This window comes from Dipodomys ordii, unplaced genomic scaffold, assembly GCF_000151885.1.
Source record: "Dipodomys ordii isolate 6190 unplaced genomic scaffold, Dord_2.0 Scaffold66, whole genome shotgun sequence".
NCBI lineage: Eukaryota > Metazoa > Chordata > Mammalia > Rodentia > Heteromyidae > Dipodomys > Dipodomys ordii.
This window is the reverse complement of record NW_012267282.1, coordinates 3,679,632-3,699,874: the sequence shown is the minus strand read 5'-3', so window position 1 is coordinate 3,699,874 and position 20,243 is coordinate 3,679,632. Positions and strand designations below refer to the sequence as shown.

General features: G+C 42.2%; 1 protein-coding gene across 1 annotated transcript in view; it reads left to right on the top strand.

Moving 5' to 3' along the window:
• The window catches only part of Kntc1 (kinetochore associated 1), a 69,537-nt gene that overhangs the window by 28,414 nt on the left and 20,880 nt on the right, over window positions 1–20,243 (top strand). Inside the window, exons 26-43 of the mRNA XM_013023064.1 lie at window positions 693–791; window positions 951–1,054; window positions 1,464–1,563; window positions 2,161–2,295; window positions 3,626–3,745; window positions 5,995–6,067; window positions 7,150–7,217; window positions 8,401–8,678; window positions 9,586–9,758; window positions 10,254–10,351; window positions 12,393–12,531; window positions 13,424–13,480; window positions 14,592–14,755; window positions 15,654–15,758; window positions 16,650–16,778; window positions 17,679–17,795; window positions 19,066–19,175; window positions 19,788–19,995. Coding sequence (XP_012878518.1) covers window positions 693–791; window positions 951–1,054; window positions 1,464–1,563; window positions 2,161–2,295; window positions 3,626–3,745; window positions 5,995–6,067; window positions 7,150–7,217; window positions 8,401–8,678; window positions 9,586–9,758; window positions 10,254–10,351; window positions 12,393–12,531; window positions 13,424–13,480; window positions 14,592–14,755; window positions 15,654–15,758; window positions 16,650–16,778; window positions 17,679–17,795; window positions 19,066–19,175; window positions 19,788–19,995 — 2,277 coding nt within the window. The remainder of the gene's footprint in view (window positions 1–692; window positions 792–950; window positions 1,055–1,463; window positions 1,564–2,160; window positions 2,296–3,625; window positions 3,746–5,994; window positions 6,068–7,149; window positions 7,218–8,400; window positions 8,679–9,585; window positions 9,759–10,253; window positions 10,352–12,392; window positions 12,532–13,423; window positions 13,481–14,591; window positions 14,756–15,653; window positions 15,759–16,649; window positions 16,779–17,678; window positions 17,796–19,065; window positions 19,176–19,787; window positions 19,996–20,243) is intronic.

Genomic DNA, 20,243 nt, shown 5'->3' with positions numbered 1-20,243 from the left:
TCACAGCCAGCCTGGGCAGGAAAGTACATAAGACATTTATCTCCAGTTAACCACCGGAAAACCAGAAGTTGTGCTGTGGACCAAGTAATAGAGGATTCGCCTTGAGCTGAAGAGCTCAGGAACAGCGTCCAGGCTCAGAGCTCAAGCCCCACAACGAGCAAAAAAAAAAAAAGGAGCAAAGTAGTAAGACTTTCTGAAGAACTATTTTCAACTCAATAAATTAAGAGTATTTTTTTGGCGGGGGTCCAGTTGTGGGGCCTGAACTCTGAGCCTGGGCGCTGTCCTTCAGCTCAAGGCCAGCACTCTACCACTTGAGCCACAGCACTACTTCCTTACTTCCTGCTTTTTTCTGCTTATGTATTGCTGTTGAATCGAATCCAGGGCCTCATGCATGCAAGGCAAGCACTCTACCACTGAGACAACTTCCCAGCCCTCTATTTTTTTTTTTTTTTCTCTCCAGTCGTGGCCTGAACTCTGGGCCTGGGTGCTGTCCCTCAGCTCTTCAGTTCAAGGCTTGTGCTCTACCACTTGAGCCACAGCGCCACTTCTGGCTTTTTTTTTTTCTGCTTATGTGGTGCTGAGGAATCGAACTCAGGGCCTCAAGCATGCAAGGCAAGTGCTCTACCACTGAGCCACCTTCCCAACCCCAGCCCTCTAATTTTTTATATATTCTTTTTTTTACCTCAACTTAGGACTTACTCGGGAGGTGCAGCTCGAAGTCTACATCGCTCTTTGACACTGCTTGGGAAGCAAAGGCCATGGCAGTAATAGGATGTCTGTCTGACACAGACGTAAGTGAACACTTGTACGTGGATTCCCTGTGGGTACCAGATCATAAAGACTTTTATTTCTCATAAAAAGGTGAATTTGTATAGTATGAAAAGGGACCAACTTCTATGTGGTTAATCCGCATGCAAGTTTGTCCTTGTCTCCCTGTGTATCTCTCTTAGCTCATATTTGATGCTGTGCTTAAAATCATGTACAAGGCGGTCGTCCCCTGGAGCGCAGCTGTGGAGCAGCTGGTCAAACAGCACCTGGAGATGGACCATCCCAAGTAAGATTTCTGCCCACCAAAAACAAAGTTACTGTTCCCTAGATGAGCTGATGTGGTGAGTTTTCTGTTTACTGTGTTGCAGGGTGTTTCATCAAAACAAGACAATTCAAGCTGGGTGCTGGTGGCTCAGGCCTGTAATCCCCACTGCTCAGGAGGCTGAGATCTGAGGATTGTAGTTCAGTGACAGCCAGGGCAAGAATGTCCATGAGACTCTTATCTCCAGTTAACCACCCACAGAGCCCATAAGTAGAACTGTGGCTCAAATGGTAGAGCACTAGCTTTGAGTAAAAGAAGCTCAGGGACAGCGCTCAGGCCCTTAGTTTAAGCCCCAGGACCAGCGCACACACACATACATACAAATAAAAATAACCCATGTTAATAACCATAAATTTCACAAATTTGCTTTTAGGGTCAAACTATTGCAGGAAAGTTACAAACTTGTTGAAATGAAAATGCTTTTACGGGGCTATGGAATAAGAGAGGTGAATCTCTTAAACACCGAAATAATGGTGAGTATGATATGGAAAATTGTTCCCCTTTGGTTCTAGTTCTAGGCAATGTGGAAATTTTAATGAGGATTCTGTAGTCTAACTGGTTATTAGAGCTACATTTTCTTTAGGTATGATCATAATAGGATATTCAGTTGTTGATGAGGATATTCAGTTGTTGATGAGCATATTAAGGACAGCAAATTGTATACGAAGAAAAACAGGACTGTTGCAAAATTCAGAATATAATTATGTTTTGTCTTCAATTTTTTTTTTTTTCCGTTCGTGGGGCTTGAACTCTGGACTTGGGCGCTGTCCTTGCATTCTTCAGCTCAAGGCAAGCACTGTACCGCTTGAGCCACAGTGCTACTTCCAGTTTTCTAGTGGTTTATTGAAGATAAGCGTTTCACGGACTTTCCTGCCCGGGCTGGCTTTGAACCTCAATCCTCAGATCTCAGTCTCCTGAATAGCTAGGATTACAGGAGTGAGCCACCAGCACCCGGCTATGGCTTAGTTTTGTATTGCATTAGTTTGATTTGTTAGCAAATGATTTATAGCAAATGATTCCTGCATTCTTTCTGAGTTCATAACAGGAGATGGCCGTGCCATGTGTTTCAGAGGGTGATCAGATACATTCTCAAGCAAGATGTTTCGTCCTCCTTAGAAGATGCATTAAAGGTGGCTCAAGGGTACATGTTGTCTGCTGATGAGGTCTATAGTCTAAGAATGATCGATCTGATTGATAGAGAACAGGTATGTTGTTTTGTAGAGATCTTTGCTAACTACATCCTTAAAAAATAAAATTCGATCATATGAGCCAAACTGATTTTTACAAAATAAATATCAACATAAAAACATCAAATGTGGGCTGGGAAGGTGGCTCAGTGGTAGAGCGCTTGCCTGAGTTCAATTCCTCAGCACCACATAAAGCAGAAAAGGCCAAAAGTGGCACTGTGGCTCAAATGGTAGAGCGCTAGCCTTGAGCTGAAGAGCTGAGGGACAGCACCCAAGGCCCAGAGTTCAGGCCCCACGACCAACAACAACAAAAAAATCAAATGTGGGGCTGGGAATTTGGCTTAGTGGTAGAGTGTTTGCCTAGCATGCATGCAGGCTGGCATCCTTCTACTTGTGCTTCCCCTGTAGCTGGAAACCACTTTGCTGAACCATTGGTTGATCTGGAGTCTTATGAACTCCAAACATCCATCCCCCAGTCGCTGCCTCCCAGATAGCTAGGATTATAGGCTTACAATTACAGCCTTGTGATTACTGGCTTGTACCTGGTTTTTCAGTTTTTGGATACAGGAAGCCAGAGCTTTGTGCATGCTAACACATGCTCTACCACTGAACTGTAACCCTACAGATACCTTTTTTGTATCTTTAAATGGCTTTTATTTTACATATTCATAACCTGAGGAATGCTCAAGAAGTAAGCTGATCATTAGTACCTATGACTGTATTTTAAATTTAGTTTCTGTATAGTTGTCATCGAAATAGAAGTTTCATAGGGTTAGGGTTTTTTGTGCTTATTTGTTTTATTTAATTTTTTTATATATTTATTTGACACTGCTGGGTTTTCAACTCAGAAAATCATGCTTGCTAGGCAAGAGCTCAACTAGTGAGCCATATTTTCAGTCCCAGTTTGTTTGTTTGTTTGTTTTCAAAACTGAGGAATGAACTCAGGGCCTTGCACTTGCCAGGCAAGTGCTCTTCCACAAAGCTAAATCCCCAATCTCCAGTCTCAGATTTTTTTTAAAAATTGACTATATTCTATTTTTCAAAATGCTTTTTCATGTTTTCTCTCTCACTCTCCTTCTCTCTCTTTTTGTGAATGATTGGGCACAAGAGATTGAATCTAGGTCCTCATTCATGCTAGATGATTGATATTTGTTGTTGTTACAAACCAGAGATAGTGATTGAATCCAGGGCACTGCACATGCTAGGCAAGTGGTCTTACCACTAAGCTCTACATCCCCAGCCCTTACTGCTGTTTGTCCTTTCCTCTTCATGTTGGAAAGGAGGAGGTATGTCCACTGTCCTCTGCATAGAACGGTTGTTCCATCTTCCCTTCTGACTCTGTTCACAGGGTGAAGACTCTGTCCTCCTGTTGCGGTCCTTGCCACCCTCTGAAGCTGAGAGAGCTGCTGAGAGAGTTGTCATCTGGGCTCGTCAGGCATTGCAAGAAGAACCAGACGATTCTAAAGAGGTGAGAGTTTTACTAAGTAAGTTGTACTGATGGCACACGCATGTAATCTCAGCGCTCTGGCAGCAGAGGAAGCCAGTTCGTGAGCCCCAGGCCAATCTGGGTTATATAAAAAAAAACCTGGCTCAAAATAATTACTTTAATTAATAAACAAACCCAGTTTTCATGGATGGAAAAGGGTAGACTTACATAAAGCTCTGTCCTTATCACTGGCAGAGTGGCCTCATGTGACCATTCCTGTGTCATTTATGACCTAGGGGAAATGCAGCTATGGCTGCTTTGGAGCAGTTGAATTAGCCCACACTGAATAACCAAGATCTGCAAGCTAAAGGAATTGGAGTAGCTGTTGAATATAAAAGTGTTCTTCATAATGCCTTCACTATAGGGCACACTTGTAATCCTAGCTACTCAGGAGGTTGAGATCTGAGGATCGTGGTTTGAGCCTGGGCAAAATGTCTGACCCCCCCCAGGCCCAGAGTTCAAGTCCCACGACCACCACCAACAACAAAAAAGATCTCAGAGTCCAGGGCTTGGACCAGTGGACACTCCTCTCTATCCTCAGGGTATTGCTATAGCTTCTGCTGGCCTTGAATTTATGATCCTGCCTCAGCCTAAAGAGTAGAAATGGGAATTGACAAAATTCTTTTTGAAATTCACATCAGTCAGTAACAGAATTCAAACCTATAAATCATATATTACTCTGGTTTTAAAACTGGAACTATAACTATCTCCTGCATACTCTGCCTCACTAGTGGGTGGAAATTTAAAAATGAGCACTTTGCACTTGTATTCCTTTGAGAAATGGATATGATTATCATACATAAAGTTATTACCTTGTTGAATATGCATGGTTTCCAAAATATATCAATCTAGACATACTTTCACATCTCAAGCCATCATTTAGAGTTGAGTTGAGTGAAATCTAGACTATTATTTAAAGGGTCAAATACTTTGAGGGCACTATATAAGTTCCAAATAATATATAATGCTTTTAAAATAATAAATCATTGATGTGCTTACTGGAACTTCAACTTTCTTACATGAAGTAAACTCATTTACTCATTTTCAACAACAAACAATACTGGTTACACATTTAAATCTAAATAAACTTTAATTCTTTTTAATAAGTTGTTGTCAAAATCTAAAAGAAAAGAAAAGTCTGATCCTCTTGATCTCTACCTCTCGACTCCCTGGGATTGTCTCTTTACTGAATTATTTTAATTAATCTTGCTGGAATTAGCACTTTATCAAATCATTTTATTTAATCACTAGAAGAAATACTGTAGTGATTACTTAGTAGACTTCTTTTTTGTTCTTTCTAACTTTTCCTAAGAACATTTCCAAATGTTTGGAATAAGTAGCCTGATCGAGAATAAATCTGGCTGGGCACCGGTAGCTCACGCCTGTAATCCTAGCTATTCAGGAAGCTGGGCTTTGAGGATCTCGGTTCAAAGCCAGCCTTGACAGGAAAGACCATGAGACTCTAATCTCCAATAAACCACCAGAAAACTGGAAGTGACACTGTGGCTCAAGTGGTAGAGTGCTAGCCTTGAGCTGAAGAGCTGAGAGTCAGCATACAGGCCCAGAGTTCAAGCCCCACAACCAACAAAAAAGAAAAAGAGGGGCTGGAAAGGTGTCTCAGTGGTAGAGCGCTTGCCTTGCATGCATGAGGCCCTGGGTTCAATTCCTCAGCACCACATAAGCAAAAGCAAAAAAGCCGGAAGTGGTGCTGTGGCTCAAGTGGTAGAGTGCTAGCCTTGAGCTGAAGAGTTGAGGGACAGCACCCAGGCCCAGAGTTCAGGCCCTACAACTGGACCCAAAAAAAAAAAAAAGAAAGAAAAAACAAAGAGAAGTGGGGGGAGAGAGAGAAAATGTTCATCATAGTGTAGTAACTAGTTTTATTCATGTTTAGCCTATATAAGACTTACTTATTAGCCCTTTTGTAGCTTTTCTAACTATTGCTAACCTATACCTTTCATTTTTCAGCTCTACTCTTGTTGTTGTTTGTCATTGTTTTTGTTTTTCTGAATCCTTGCTACTGTTTTGTTTCATTTGGTTGGGTTGGGTTTGGTTGTGCTACTGGGAGGGGAACCCAGGGCCTCATGTATGCCAGGAAAACACACTACCACTGAACTATACTCCAAGCTGGTGGTCCTATGGTTTTTTTTATGTTTGTCTATGTCCTACTGAGATATTCAGTAAAAGAAGCATATCTCATTTTGCATCTTTATTCTTTTGCATCTTTATTTTAGGAGAAGGCCTGGAGAATGTCTGTGGCGAAGACAGCAGTAGACATTCTAAAAATTCTTTACAACATTCAAAAAGGTAGTGTCTGCCTCTGTTCTTCATCTGGGTTTTGTTCCAAAGCTCAACCTTTTCAGATGGGTCCCACGAGTGACAGCTAATATCATACCTATGGTTGTCTTGGCTTTGAATGTCTTTAATAATATTACCTATTTTTCTGCCTTTCTTGACATATTTTTTAAATGGGTAGTATGAGAAGAGAAGCATGTCAAATCAGCTTTTTTAAAATTTGCTTCAATAAGCTGCTCAGTGCTTTCCCAGACTTCTTTGATAATCTGAACTTATTGTTCATTTTTCTCACATTTCATTTGGTTATAGGCAACTAGATAGAGCAGGAAAATCCATTTAAACTTAGAAGCAGTTAAAGAAGTAACTATGGGGGAAAAGAAGTTACTTGTTGTTTTTGTTGTTGTTGGTCCTGTGGCTTGAACTCTGGGCCTGGACACTGTCTCTCAGCTCTCAGCTCATAAGCTCAAGGCTAGCGCTCTACCACTTGAGCCACAGCACCACTTCCAGCTTTTCCTGTCTATGTGGTGCTGAGGAATCGAACCCAGGACCTCATGCATGTGAGGCAAGCACTCTACCACTGAGCCACCTTCTCAGCCTCAGTAATAAAATTTCTAAGATCAGATAATTAATAAGGAGAGAGTTTACAGTTGTATTTAGCTTTAAATTTAGCTTTTTATTTAGCGTTATTTAACTCACAGTTCTGAAGAGGCCTCCTTCTGAAGGCCTTCTTTTCATTTTTGACAGTACTGAAGTTTGAACTTGAGGCCTTGAACTTGCCAGGCAAATGCTCTACTAGCTGAGCCACACTTCCAGCCCTGCTAAGGCCCTCATAACACAACAGAGGGCATCCCACATCGAGACAGACCAAGCTAGAGCAAGTGCTAGAGAGAGATCAGTTTTATAACATACACACTCCAACAACAACCCTTAGTCCTTGAAAGGGCTCATTCATTCAGGAAGGCCCTGCCGCTTACCTCCCAATGGTTCTGCCTTCCCTAATACAACAACAAACATAGGATATTCTGGGATGACATGCACACAGTAGCATGTGGAAGTATGTATAGCTGGTGTAAATTTCAAAATTTTAATTACAGACAATCTACAGAAGAAGGATGAGTGTGAAGAAGTCTTGAAACTATTTAAGGTGGTTGCTGGTTTACAGGTAATGATGCTGAGCAGCAGTGCCCGTAAGTGCAGTTAACCTACGTGTTCCACACCAGCTGCCTCTAGACACTCTATCTTCTGGTTCTTTTCTTCTCAACAACTTATTGATATGACAATTCATATACTATACGGTTCATCCATTCAATGACTTTGATACATTCTAGTATTGGTTTTTAAAAATCGTAAGAAGTTGGGCTGGGAATGTAGCTTGGTGGTAGACTGCTTGCCTAACATGCATGAAGCCCTGCGTTTGATTCCTCAGTACCACATAAACAAAAGGCCAGAAGTGGCACTGTGGCTCACGTGGTAGAGCGCTAGCCTTGAGCAAAAGAAATTCAGAGACAACACCCAGGTCCTGAGCTCAAGCCTCAGGACTGGCAAAAAAGAAAAAGAAAAATTTTAAGAAGTTATGTATGACATTGTTACTAATTTTAACAATATTTCTATATACAATTCAGACAGCACCCAGGCTCAGAGTTCAGGCCCCACGACCAACAAAAAATAAAAAAGCAGCTGGGTACTGGTGGCCCACTTCTGCGCTTCAATGAGATTTTATTTTTATTTTTTTTTTGGGTCCGGTCATGAGGCCTGAACTCTGGGCCTGGGCGCTGTCCCTCAGCTCTTCAGCTCAAGGCTAGCACTCTACCACTTGAGCCACAGTGCCACTTCCGGCTTTTTTGTTTTTGCTTATGTGGTGCTGAGGAATCGAACCCAGGGCCTCATGCTTGCAAGGCAAGTGCTCTACCACTGAGCCACCTTCCCAGCCCCATCAATGAGATTTTAATAGAAGTAAGGAAATAAATCTTTATAGTCTAGAGTGAGGAGCTAACCAGAAGTTACAGAAGAGAGCAAAGATGCGTTCTTCAACCCATTAGAATTGCCCCAGCCTGTTGCTTCACTCCTCTTTTATGTTCAAGTTTCCCCATAACTCAGAATTATTGATCACAAATGTCAGTACAGCTGAAATTGAGAAACCCTGGTTTATAGTGATAGTTTTCCTATTTTTCCAGATTTTGCATATTATTCTTATTTTAATAGATTTTGAATTAAGAAAGTTTGACTTCTTAATTTACAAGTGAGTAATCTCTGAGGCAGGTGTGGTTAAAAAGGGTTGGACCCCAAGGATGATTTTTTTTTTTTTTTTTAAGACTTACGACTTTGTCTTGCTTACCTTGGTGCAGGAGAACTTCGAGGTCTTTCTTCCATTTGAAGATTATAGCAACAGTGCCCTGGTAGCAGATCTTTGTGAACAGCACATTAAAGCTCACCAGGATGCCCAGGAGAACAAAATTAAAAGCACCTTTGGGCCCAAAGCCACCCAAGGGCCAGGCCTGAACACCCAGTCAAAGCTGCACAGACAGGCACTAGCCCTGCAGATGTCTGCCCAAGAACTAGAATCAGAGCTAGCGCTGAGAGCCCTGAAAGATGGAAAAGTTGGGACAGCACTGAGCAAATGCAGGTAACACTGGTGACTTCAGTCTATTCAGTTTCTCTGAAAGCAGTATGTGTTTTATTTCTTCAGTGATAAGCGTAGAGCCAGGAATACTGGTTTTGTTGTTGTTGTTTTGTGAAAGTACTGAGGCTTGAACTCAGGACCTGGGAGCTATTCTTTAACTTTTTGCTCAAGGCTAGTACTCTACACTTGAGGCACTGTTCCACTTACAGCTTTTTGCTTGTTAATTGGAGATAAGAGTCTTGTGAAATTGTCTGCCCAGGCTGGCTTTGAACTGTGACTCTCAGATCTCAACCTCCTGAGTAGCTAGGATTACAGGTGTGAGCCACCTCGCCCAGCTTAACATACTCTATTTGTTGATGGTAGTAGTTTAGATACTCATACAACAAAGTCAAATGTGGTAGATTGGAGGCCTGGCTCAGATGGAAGAGCGCTAAACAGTGAACAAAAAAAAAAAACACCTCATATACCGAGCCAGGCACCAGTGGCTCCCGAGTGTAATACTAGCTACTCAAGAGGTTGAGAACTGAGGATCGTGGTTCAAAGCCAGCCCAGACAGGAAAGTCCATGAGACTCTTATCTCCAATTAAACAACAGAAAACGTGAAGTGGCACTGTGGCTCAAGTGGTAGAGCACTCACTGTGAGCTAAAGGGCTCAGGCTCAGGGTTCAAGCTCCATGACCGACAAAAAAACCCCAAAAAACCCTCATATACCAAGTTCAAGTCCCGATCTCAAACAAAACAAAAAGTCAGATGTGTATTATAAGTTTTTGTCCCAAATGGTAGAAATATAGAGTGCTTGCTTGGAAGTGTCAGGCCTTGAATGCAAACTCCTGTAGAAACAAAACACAAAAAAGATAAACATACCTGCTTTTTGAGTATTGTAGTTATCCACACTTGTTTTCCTCCACAGAGACTTAGTTAAGTATCACTGCAATGCTGACACTGGAAAATTGCTGTTTCTGGCCTGTCAGAAGCTTTGTGAGATGTTGGCTAATGATGTCCCCATGACAGCTCCCGTGGAACTGAATCTTCCCACTGAGATTCATGGTCTCGCATGCCAAGCGGCCGCCATCTGCAGTCCAGGTGACAAGATTAAGAAATCTCTCATGGTCTCTGGCTTGTGGTGTTCATGTCTCTCAAATGCTGGATAGTAACAACACAGTATTACAATACATCTCCTTCTTATAGGAGTTGATATTTTAAATATTAAAAGCCAGTTGTGGTAGCCCACTTCTGTAATCCCAGTACTGAGGAGGCTGAAGTAGGTAGTTTGTAAGTTCAAAGCCAGCCTGGGCTATGTAGCAAGTAGAAAACAGATCAACAATGGCATTTCTGACTTGGCAATCTTTACTTTTGTAGGATTCTGAGATTCCTTGCCTCCTCATAGCTAACCAAACTTTTAAGCCAAGCTTCAGAAAAAACTTGGACTGCATTTAGAATAGTCTGTGGAAACCTTTCAGTCTACTGTGTGACTTTCTTAGAATTGTAGGTGGCAATTACAAAAAACAAAAATTAGGGGAGTTGTTTTCATTATTGTAAAGATGTAAAACATTTTGCTGGGTTTTCTCCCCTTCTCAGATTTTTTATTAGATGTGCTAGAACTGTGTAAATACACTCTCACTGCTGTGGAACTTTGCAGACAATGCCAGATGGATAACTGTGGAGTGCTAATGAAAGTAAGTCATTTGTGAGTCTTTTTTCCTGCCATCTCATTATGTTCGTGAGCTTCAAAAATCCTGCATCTACCACTTACATTTTTTTATTCTCCACTAGAACATCAGAGGGCACGAAGCTGCCTCTTTTCCAGTCATACTTACTGGCTTTCATGTAGTACCATCTTTTGAACATTGAGGACTCTGAACATTGTCCTTCTGTTAGAGTAAAATTTGAAGTGCCACTTTTGAAATTCAGGCATGGTGATAAATGCCTACAATTCTGACACTCAGGAGGTGGTGACAGAGGATTATGAGTTCCAAGCTAGGCACTTGGGGCTCAAGTCTATAAGCCTAGCTACTCAGGGACCTGAGATCTGAGGATCTCAGTTCAAAGCCAGACAGACAACTCTGTAATACTCCTCTATTTTTTTTTTTTTTTTGGTCGGGTGTGGGGCTTGAACTTGTACTGGGCACTGTCCCTCAGCTCTTCAGTTCAAAGCTAGCGCTCTACCACTTGAGCTACAGCGCCACTTCCAGTTTTCTAGTGGTTTATTGGAGATAGGAGTCTCACGGTCTTTCCTGCCCGGGCTGGCTTTGAACCGCGATCCTCAGATTTTAGCCTCCTGAGTAGCTAGGATTACAGGCGTGAGCCACCAGCGCCTGGCTTCTTCTTTTCTTTTTTATGCTCATAAGGCTTGAACTCAGCTTCTGGGCACTGTCCCTGAGAGTTTTTATTCAAGGCTAGCATTCTACCACTTGGAGCTATAGCTCTACTTGTGGTTTTTGTTGTTGTTTTGGAGTTTTTTTGGTTGGTTATGGGGCTTGAATTCTGGGCCTAGGCGCTGTCCCTCAGCTCTTCAGCTCAAGACTAGTGCTCTACCACTTGAACCACACCGCCACTTCCGGCTTTTTTGTTTTTGCTTATGTGGTGCTAAGGAATCAAACCCACGGCCTCATGCATGCAAGGCAAGCGCTCTACCACTGAGCCACCTTCCCAGCCCTGGTCCTCAGATTTCAACTTCCTGAGTAGCTAGGATTGTAGGCATGAGTCTCCTGTGCCCAGCTCCATAAGACTTTTTTTTGTGAGTTGTGAGGCTTGAACTCTGGGCCTGGGCACCATCCCTGAGTTCTTTTTGCTCAAAGCTAGTGCTCAATCACTTTGAGTGCCACTTTTGCTTTTCCAGTGTTTAATTGGAGATGAGTCTCTCTGCTCTGGCTGGCTTTGAACCATGATCCTCAGATCTCAGCCTCCTGAGTAGTTAGGATTATAGACATGAGCCACCGTGCCCAACTTTCCATAAGACTCTTATCTCCAGTTAATCAGCAAAAAGCTGGAAGTGTGCTCAAGTAGTAGAATAACCAGCCTTGAGCAAAAATTAAGGAACAGTGCCCATGCCTTGAGTTCAAGCCCCAGTATCTGCATAAAGCAGGTCAGAGAAAACAGAATACAATTGTCGCCTTAGTATCCAAAGAGGAACTTGTTTCCAGGGCCCCCTTGCAGAAACCAAAATCTATGGATGTCTTATCTAAATGTCTTATCTAAAATTGTATAGTGTTTGCATATAACCTACATACATATTCTCATATACTTTCACCATTTCTAGATTACTTGTAATGCCTGATGCAGTTTCAATGCTATATATGTAGTTGTTAAAATATATTTGTTTGCAGAGTAGAGAACAGCCTACCTACAATCTATATAAAGCCCCTGAAGTCATTGGTATATGACAGGACAGACACATATGCTTCTCATTGGCTGCCTATGGCTGTATGCCAATGTGAACATTTTTTATGGCCCTCAAATGATGTTATAAATATCCAAATGGTTCCAGGCAAAAGAAAAAAGGTTCCCCACCTCTGGAGGAAATGATCAAAATAATAAAGTCTGTACAGTTTGATTTCTTCTGAATAACTCAGATCTACAGTTGGTAGAATCTGTACCAGCTGTACATAGGTGCATTGACCATGGAAGCTATTTGGCTCGCATCCATCTGTCTGCTCTGTGAAAATGGTACCTGTTTGGAAGTGCACTCCTGTCTTCTCTGTTTGATTTGGTATTTAGACTTCTTTTGGAACTCATAAGGATCCATATGAAGAGTGGTCTTACAGTGACTTCTTCAATGAAGATGGCATTGTTCTTGAAGCACAGGTGGTGCTACCCCTTATTTATGAGTTTATTTCAACCCTGGTGCCTCTCACAGGTGAATCTTCATTTGTCTCATTGTTTTCTATGCATTTTCTCTTTATAGAAATTTAAACTATAGAGGTTTACACTAGAACGACACACAACAGAAAGTAGCAGTATGAGCCAAGCCCTGTGGTTCACACCTGTAATCCCAGCTACTCAACAGATGAGAGGATCATAGCTCGAGGCCAGCTCTGGTGAAAAGTTTACACAGACACCTTCCCCCAGTCCCTTTCTCAGCCAATAGCAGGGCTCAGTATGCATCTGTCATCCCACTTATGTAGGAGGTTGAAGTTGACAAGATTAAAGTTTTACAAGACCCCTTGGGCCTGGCCTGTCATCCTAGCTACAGCAGAAAGCATAAATAGTATTGAAGTGCAGACTAGCCTGGGCAAAATGAGACCCTCTCTTAAAAATAACCAGAGCATTCAGGTGCCAGTAGTTCACTTCTATAATCCTAGCTAGTCAGGAGATGAACTGAAGGATCATACATAGTTCAAGGTTAGTCTGGGCATATAGCCCAGATGTAAAACGGGTATAGTAATATGCACCTGTCATCCTAAATACCTAAGAAGCATAAATAGGTGAATCACAGTCTAGGCCATCCTGGGACTTTATTCTAACAATAACAAAAGCAAAAATAAAAATAACAAAAGCAATAGTCTAAGGGCATGGCTTCAAAGGGTAGAGCATCTGCCTAGAGAGCAGGAGGTCTTGAGTTCAAACTAGCACTGCCAAAAAACGAAAAGAGAAAGAGAGAGAAGCAGTTTAGAATCATCTATGATAATTGTACAATATTTTTACTGGTTGTTAAACTGATAGTAGCACAATACTTAAATATCGGAGTCTATATACTTCATAAGAGTATTTTATTTAATGTTGGTTTCATTTATCATTCTCATTTGTAGAAAGCAGAAGATATCCCTTGGAATCTACCAGTTTACCATACTGCTCCATTAGTAAAGGTATTTGATGTTGGAAATATACAGTACTGTATTACTATTTCATAAGTATAAAAATTGTATAAAACACTGAATGAGACTCTGACTTCATGTTGTCCATGTGTTTATTTCACTGTTATTCTTCCAGAAGGTTAGGAGATGACGAGATTTGGCGGATAGTATCAACATCTAGGAATCTCTTCAGAAGTGTTAGTCTTCCATATAGAGAAAGTCTTCACCTAGTCATGATTTGCGCATCTCGATTTTTAAAAACAAGCAAGTTAAAATCTAAACGTCTCATTATTTAGTGGACTCAGCTTTTTTCTGGTTTAAATACAGACTCACGTTAACTTTGAGAAGGAAGTCCATGATCATTACTTGCACTGAAGGAGAAGGCTGACTGAAAGCAATTTCCTATAATAATGGTTTATTTTTGTTTTGCTTTAAAAATAATCTGAAGATGGCTGGGAAGGTGGCTCAGTAGTAGAGTGCTTGCCTTGCATGCATGAGGCCCTGGGTTCGATTCCTCAGCATCACATAAGCAAAAAGAAAAAAGCCAGAAATGGTGCTGTGGCTCAAGTGGTGGAGCGCTAGCCTTGAGCTGAAGAGCTGAGGGACAGTGCCCAGGCCCAGAGTTCAGGCCCCACAACTGGACCCAAAAAATAAAAAAAAATCTGAAGAGCTGGGCACCAGTGGCTCACACCTGTAATCCTCGCTACTCAGGAGACTGAGATCTGAGGATCGCAATTTAAAGCCAGACTGAGCAGGAAGATCCATGAGACGCTGTCTTCCTTGAACCATTCAAAAATCAGAAGTAGTTGGGGGTTGGGGGTTTAGCCCAGCGGAAGGGCACCCGTCCTGCGTGCCCAAGGCCCTGGGTTTGGTCCTCAGCCCTGGTGGGGGGGAAACAGAGGTGGCTCTGTGACTCAGAGTGGTAGAGCACTGGCCTTGAGGACAAAGAGATCAGGGACAGCGCCCAGGCCCTGAGTTTAAGCCCCAGGACTGACAAAACAAAACAAAACTAAAGATACACTTCTTTTGTAAACTACTTAAATATAATAAAATAATTTTTAAAAGAAACTAACAAAAGAAGAAAGAGATAATCTGAATATTCAAATCCTCTATCACTTGGCAGGAGACAATTTTGTTCTACCCATTCAAAGTTCCATCATTGCACTGCTTCAGAACCTTCAGGAATCGAGCCAGTGGGAATTGGCCCTAAGATTTGTGGTTAGTTCCTTTGGGTCCTGTCTCCAGCACTCTATGTCAAACTTCATGAACGCCAGTTTGAGTGAAAAGGTACGGTTTCAAGAACAAATACTTTGACTTAATGTGAAGTGACAAAAAACCCACCAACAGTTTTTTTTCTTTTCTTTTTTTTTTGCCAGTATCTAGATTTGAACTTAGAACCTTCAACTTATTTAGCTGGCACTCTACTATTTGAGTTATGCTTCCAGCCTGACTTTTGGATCGGAGGTGAAGTCTCACAGACTTTTTCTGCTTGAATTGACTTCTAGCTCTCAACCTCCTGAGTAGCTGGGATTATAGGAGTGAGCAACGAGTGCCTAGCTCCAGTCCACCTGATTTGGTCCTATAGTCAGGAAATGGATCATTTGTTAAATGTAAGAAGATCTTGTTGACCATCTGAGATTTAGGTACAAGTACAAGATGTTTGCCCACATTTCTATTTTTTCTGGTCATGGGGCTTGAACTCTGGGCCTGGGCGCTGTCCCTGCGCTCTTTAGCTCAAGGCAAGCATTCTACCGCTTGAGCCACAGCGCCACTTCTGGTTTTCGAGTAGTTTATTGGAGATAAGAGTCTCACGGTCTTTCCTGCCCAGGCTGGCTTTGAACCTCAATCCTCAGATCTCAGCCTCCTGAGTAGCTAGGATTATAGGCGTGAGCCACCCGGCGCCCAGCTTATCTTTTTAATTTTTTACATAAACTTTAGAGTATTTGTTTTTGCAGTATTGGGGATTGAACTTGCTAGACATTTGCTCTAACAGTTGAGCCATTCTCCCAGCCCAGGAAATAGAGTTTTTCTGTTTTGTTTTGTTTTTGTCCTGGCTCCAGGTTTCTTGCTATAGATTAAATACTAATACTTTTTTTCATAAAATCATGAATCTTTGCTATTTGAGAAGAATTTTCAGAAGGATACATAGAAGTTATCTAAAGATTTATTTGTTCTTTTTTGAAAGTTACTTGGAAAGAGCACATTACTTAATTTAAAGAATGCTGTCCTGGAATTGAAAGACAAGTCTGTTATGTTTATCAGAGGAAATGCCACAACACTACTGCACAAAGTAAGTATTTGTGGGTTTTTTACTCATTTGTTTTGCCTTCTACCTCAATCCACGATGCATATATTACAGTAGTTTATAATACATTAAAATAGTGTTGTACTGCAAAAAGCCAGGTGCCAGTAGCTCACTCCTGTAATCTAGCTACTTGGGAGGCACAGATTGGAAGGACACAGGTTGAGGCTAGCATTGGCAAAAAGTTCACGAGACCATATCTCAATCAATAGCTGGGTGCAGTAGCACATTCCTGGCTTCTAGAAGGAATGTAAATAGGAGGACTAAAATCCAGTCCAATTGAGGCTGGATTTTGAGATAGGGTTTTGAGACCATATCTGTTTTGTCTCTATGGATAAGAGTACTAGAGGGGCTGGGAAGGTGGCTCAGTGGTAGAGTGCTTGCATAGCATGCATGAAACCTTGGGTTCAATTCCTCAGTACTACATACACAGAAAAAGCCAGAAGTAGTGTTGTGGCTCAAGTGTTTAGAATGCTAGCCTTGAGCAAAAGAAGCTCAAGGACAAGTGCCCAGGCTCTGAGTTCTAACCCCAGGACTGGCAAAAAAATAGAGTCCTAGAGATAGCTCTCATGAGTTCTCTCTCTCTCTCTCTCTCTCTGTGTGTATGTGTGTATACTGCTGGGCATTCTTAGTTTTTTCACACGCTATCACTACTGACTACTTTTTTTGGTAGTTAATTGGAGATACGAGTCTTAAGGACTTTCCTGCCCAGGGATGTTTCAAACTGCGATCCTCAGGTCTCAGCCTCCTGAGTAGCTAGGGTTGTAGGTCACTCGCACTCAGCTTCTTTCGTAAGATTTACAATTAAATTTGATGACAGATCTTTAATTCTGGTTTCATTGTGAAAACTTTAATGGTTCTGATGCTTTCTTCCCATAGGTATTTAATTGTCGCCTAGTGGACCTCCACCTTGCCTTGGGTTACTGTACTCTATTGCCTCAAAAAGACGTGTTTGAAAACCTGTGGAAGCTCATAGATAAAGCATGGCAGAATTATGACAAGATTCTGGTAGGTACTGAGCAAGCATACTTTTCACTCTTAAAGTTAAAGATTTGGGAGAAGAAATGAAATGACTTTGTCTTGTGTAATGGAACAAATGTTGAACTACGTCTTACAGATTCAACCAGCGTTAAAGTTGAGTGGTGACACAGTGACAATAAGCATTAGTTGATTTAAATAATTGATGGAGCTAGGCACTGGTGACGCATGCCTGTAATCCCAGCTACTCAGGAAGCTGAGATCTGAGGATCACAGTTCAAAGCCAGCCCAGGCAGGAAAGTCCATGAGACTCTTATCTCCAATAAACCACTAGAAAACCAGAAGTGGCACTGTAGCTCAAACGGTAGAGTGCTCACCTTGAGCTGAAGAACACAAGGACAGCACCCAGCCCCAGACAGAGTTCAAGCCCCACGACCGACAAAAACAAAAAAAACTATCTGTGGGAGTAAGATTTTGTTTGTATGTTTATTATTTCTGAGATGAGTTCTTGCAGCGTAGCCTAGACTGGCTTCAAATGCACAGCCTCAGCCTCCTGAGTGCGGATATTATAGGTATGTACCACTACATCAAGCAGTTGTGTTTTGCTCTAAAATTTACCTTTTGTAAGGAATTGCAAGACAGCTAAAGTAACCAAAAGATGAATCATCCCACTGCTGTCAAAGAAGTTGTGACTGGGAACAAGCAGTGCATGACGTTCTATCCTGTCGTCACACAGGGAGGCTATGGATTTTGTTTGGTTCTTGCCGTGCCAAGGACTGAGCCAAGTTTTGCACATGCTCCACGCTTGTCCTCCCAAGGAGCCGCATCCTCAGCCGGGGACGTCAGTGCTGTCGTCACGTTGCCTCTCAAAGGCATCAGAATGGAAGAAACCATTGTATTTGTGATAGTTTTACTCTGTCTTTTTTTAAGGCACTTTCTTTGGTGGGCTCTCAGCTGGCTAGTCTCTATCAGGAGGTCCAAATGGGGCTTCGATTCCACGAAGTCAGTACTGACGCCCAGTGGGGAATTCGTCTCGGAAAACTTGGCGTGAGTATTCACATTGCTGTGATGTTCCGTCCATCTTGAAAATGTAAGGTATTCATCTCGCTGTCCTTTGCCTTCAGTAAGAGGAAGTTTATGTACTCATATAAACTTTTGTTAACGGTCTGGGAAGGTGGCTCAGTGGTAGAGTGCTTGCCTTGCATGCCTGAGGCCCTGGGTTCAATTCCTCAGCACCACATAAGAAAAAAGCCGGAAGTGGCGCTGTGGCTCAAGTGGTAGAGCGCTAGCCTTGAGCTGAAGAGCTGAGGGACAGCGCCCAGGCCCAGAGTTCAGGCCCCACAACCAGACCAAAAATAAATAAATAAATTTTAGTTAAAAGAGACCTTCTGCTTCATTTCCTTTTGCACATAGGAACTTAAGAATACACATTTTCACCTACTTAGCTTTCTCATTTATAGGCAGGTGTGTATCTAATGTCATTTGATACTTGTGCTCTTTCTGGCCTTACCTATAGCCTCATACTTTTGTTTTCTGCTGCTGTTGTTTGGTCAAGGTGTTTGTTTGTTTACTTGCTTGGGGTTTTGCTATGTGGTCCGAACTGGTATTAAATTCCTGAGCCCGAGATATCCTCCGCCCTCAGACTCCCGGATATCCAGAATGACAGACACATGCCACTGTGTCTGGCAGATTCAAGATAATATTGATGGCATGTGCCAATGAACACCTGTAATCCTAGCTACTCAGAAGGTCTAAAGATGGTGATTCAAAACCAGACCCACAAAAAATTCTTATCTCGCCGGGCGCTGGTGGCTCACGCCTGTAATCCTAGCTACTCAGGAGGCTGAGATCTGAGGATCGCGGTTCAAAGCCAGCCCGGGCAGGAAAGACCGTGAGACTCCTATCTCCAATAAACTACCAGAAAACTGGAAGTGGCGCTGTAGCTCAAGTGGTAGAGAGCTCGCCTTGAGCTGAAGAGCTGAGGGACAGCGCCCAGGCCCAGAGTTCAAGCCCCACGACCGACAAAAAACAAAAAAAGAAAAGAAAAGTCTTATCTCCAATTAACAGCAAAAAGCCAGAAATGGAACTGTGGCTCAAGTGGCAGAACACCAACATTGAGTGCAAAAGCTGAGCATGAGGCCTTGGTTCAAGCCCCAGTACCTGTATGTTTCCCTCCCTCCACCCCCCCCCCAAAAAATACTATTGAGAAGAGTAGTGGTGGTACACAACCTGTAATGCCAACAGGCAGAGGGCTGATGGAGGAGGATCTAGAGTCCTGAAACCAGCCAAGACTACATTTTACTCTTTGCATTTCTAGATTTCTTTTCAACCAGCCTTTAGACAAGACTTTCTCACCAAGAAAGAATTCACGAAAGCTCTTGTGGAGAACATTGATATGGACACAAGCCTCATTCTGGAATATTGCAGGTAACTCCTTGAACTCTCAGAGTGTTTTTGTTGTTGGCTTAGCCACAGGCTACTCCCCCACGGAAGGAACACCGTAATCAACCAGGGGCTGAGTTCAAACACCCAGTATTGCCAAAAGGATGAGAGAGAAAGAAAAGCCTGGGTTGGTCTTTTGTTGTTTATAAAATTTACTGAAACAGAATTATATTTTGCAAACCATTTTGTAACATGTTGCTGTTACTACTGTGTCTTCTGCAGTCCATAGGCACAGATCTTCCTCCTGTCTGTTGAACTTGGCTAAATTCTGTCCTATGGATACATTATTTAGCCATCCTCTCATTGAGGGGCAGTTGAATTGTTTCCAATGTTATTATTTTTTAGTATAACTTTATTATTATTAAGATGTTGTACATTTTATAAGACAGGTTTTCAGTACCTTTCTTTTTCTGGACAGTGTCACCCCTTCCTTCACCTTTCCCAGGAAAGACTCTGATTTCCAAAAGGCTTATTATTATTATTAGTTCTGGTGGTCCCTAGTTTGTGTGACTTGGGGCTGGACAATGGGAAGGTTTAATTTGCGTGGTGGGAGCGGGTAAGGTGTGTGCATTGTCTGAAATCCACAACTTCTTTCAGCACATTTCAGTTGGACTGTGATGCAGCCCTCCAGCTTTTCATTGAAACTCTTCTCCACAACACCAATGCCAGCCAAAGCCAGGGAGATGCCGCCCAGGTGTCTGCCAAGAGGCAGCATTCCAAATTCCTGGCCAAAGCCATCGAGATGGTGCCTTTACTCACCAGCACAAAGGATTTGGTCATCAGTCTTAGTGGAATACTGCGAAAGGTAGGCAGACAAATAGGGAAGTGAATACATGGAGTCTCTTCAAGCATCTTTCCTGTTTTAATCAGATATGTATGATTACAAATGCCATCTATCTGTCCTGGTTTATTTTCTCCTTGGTTTTTCTTTCTTGGTTTTCTTTTATTTATTTTTATTGTGAGACTACCATACAGAGGAGTTACAATTACATGGGCATCTTTTATTGTTGTCGATTGTGGGGCTTGAACTCAGGGCCTGGGTACTGTCCTTGA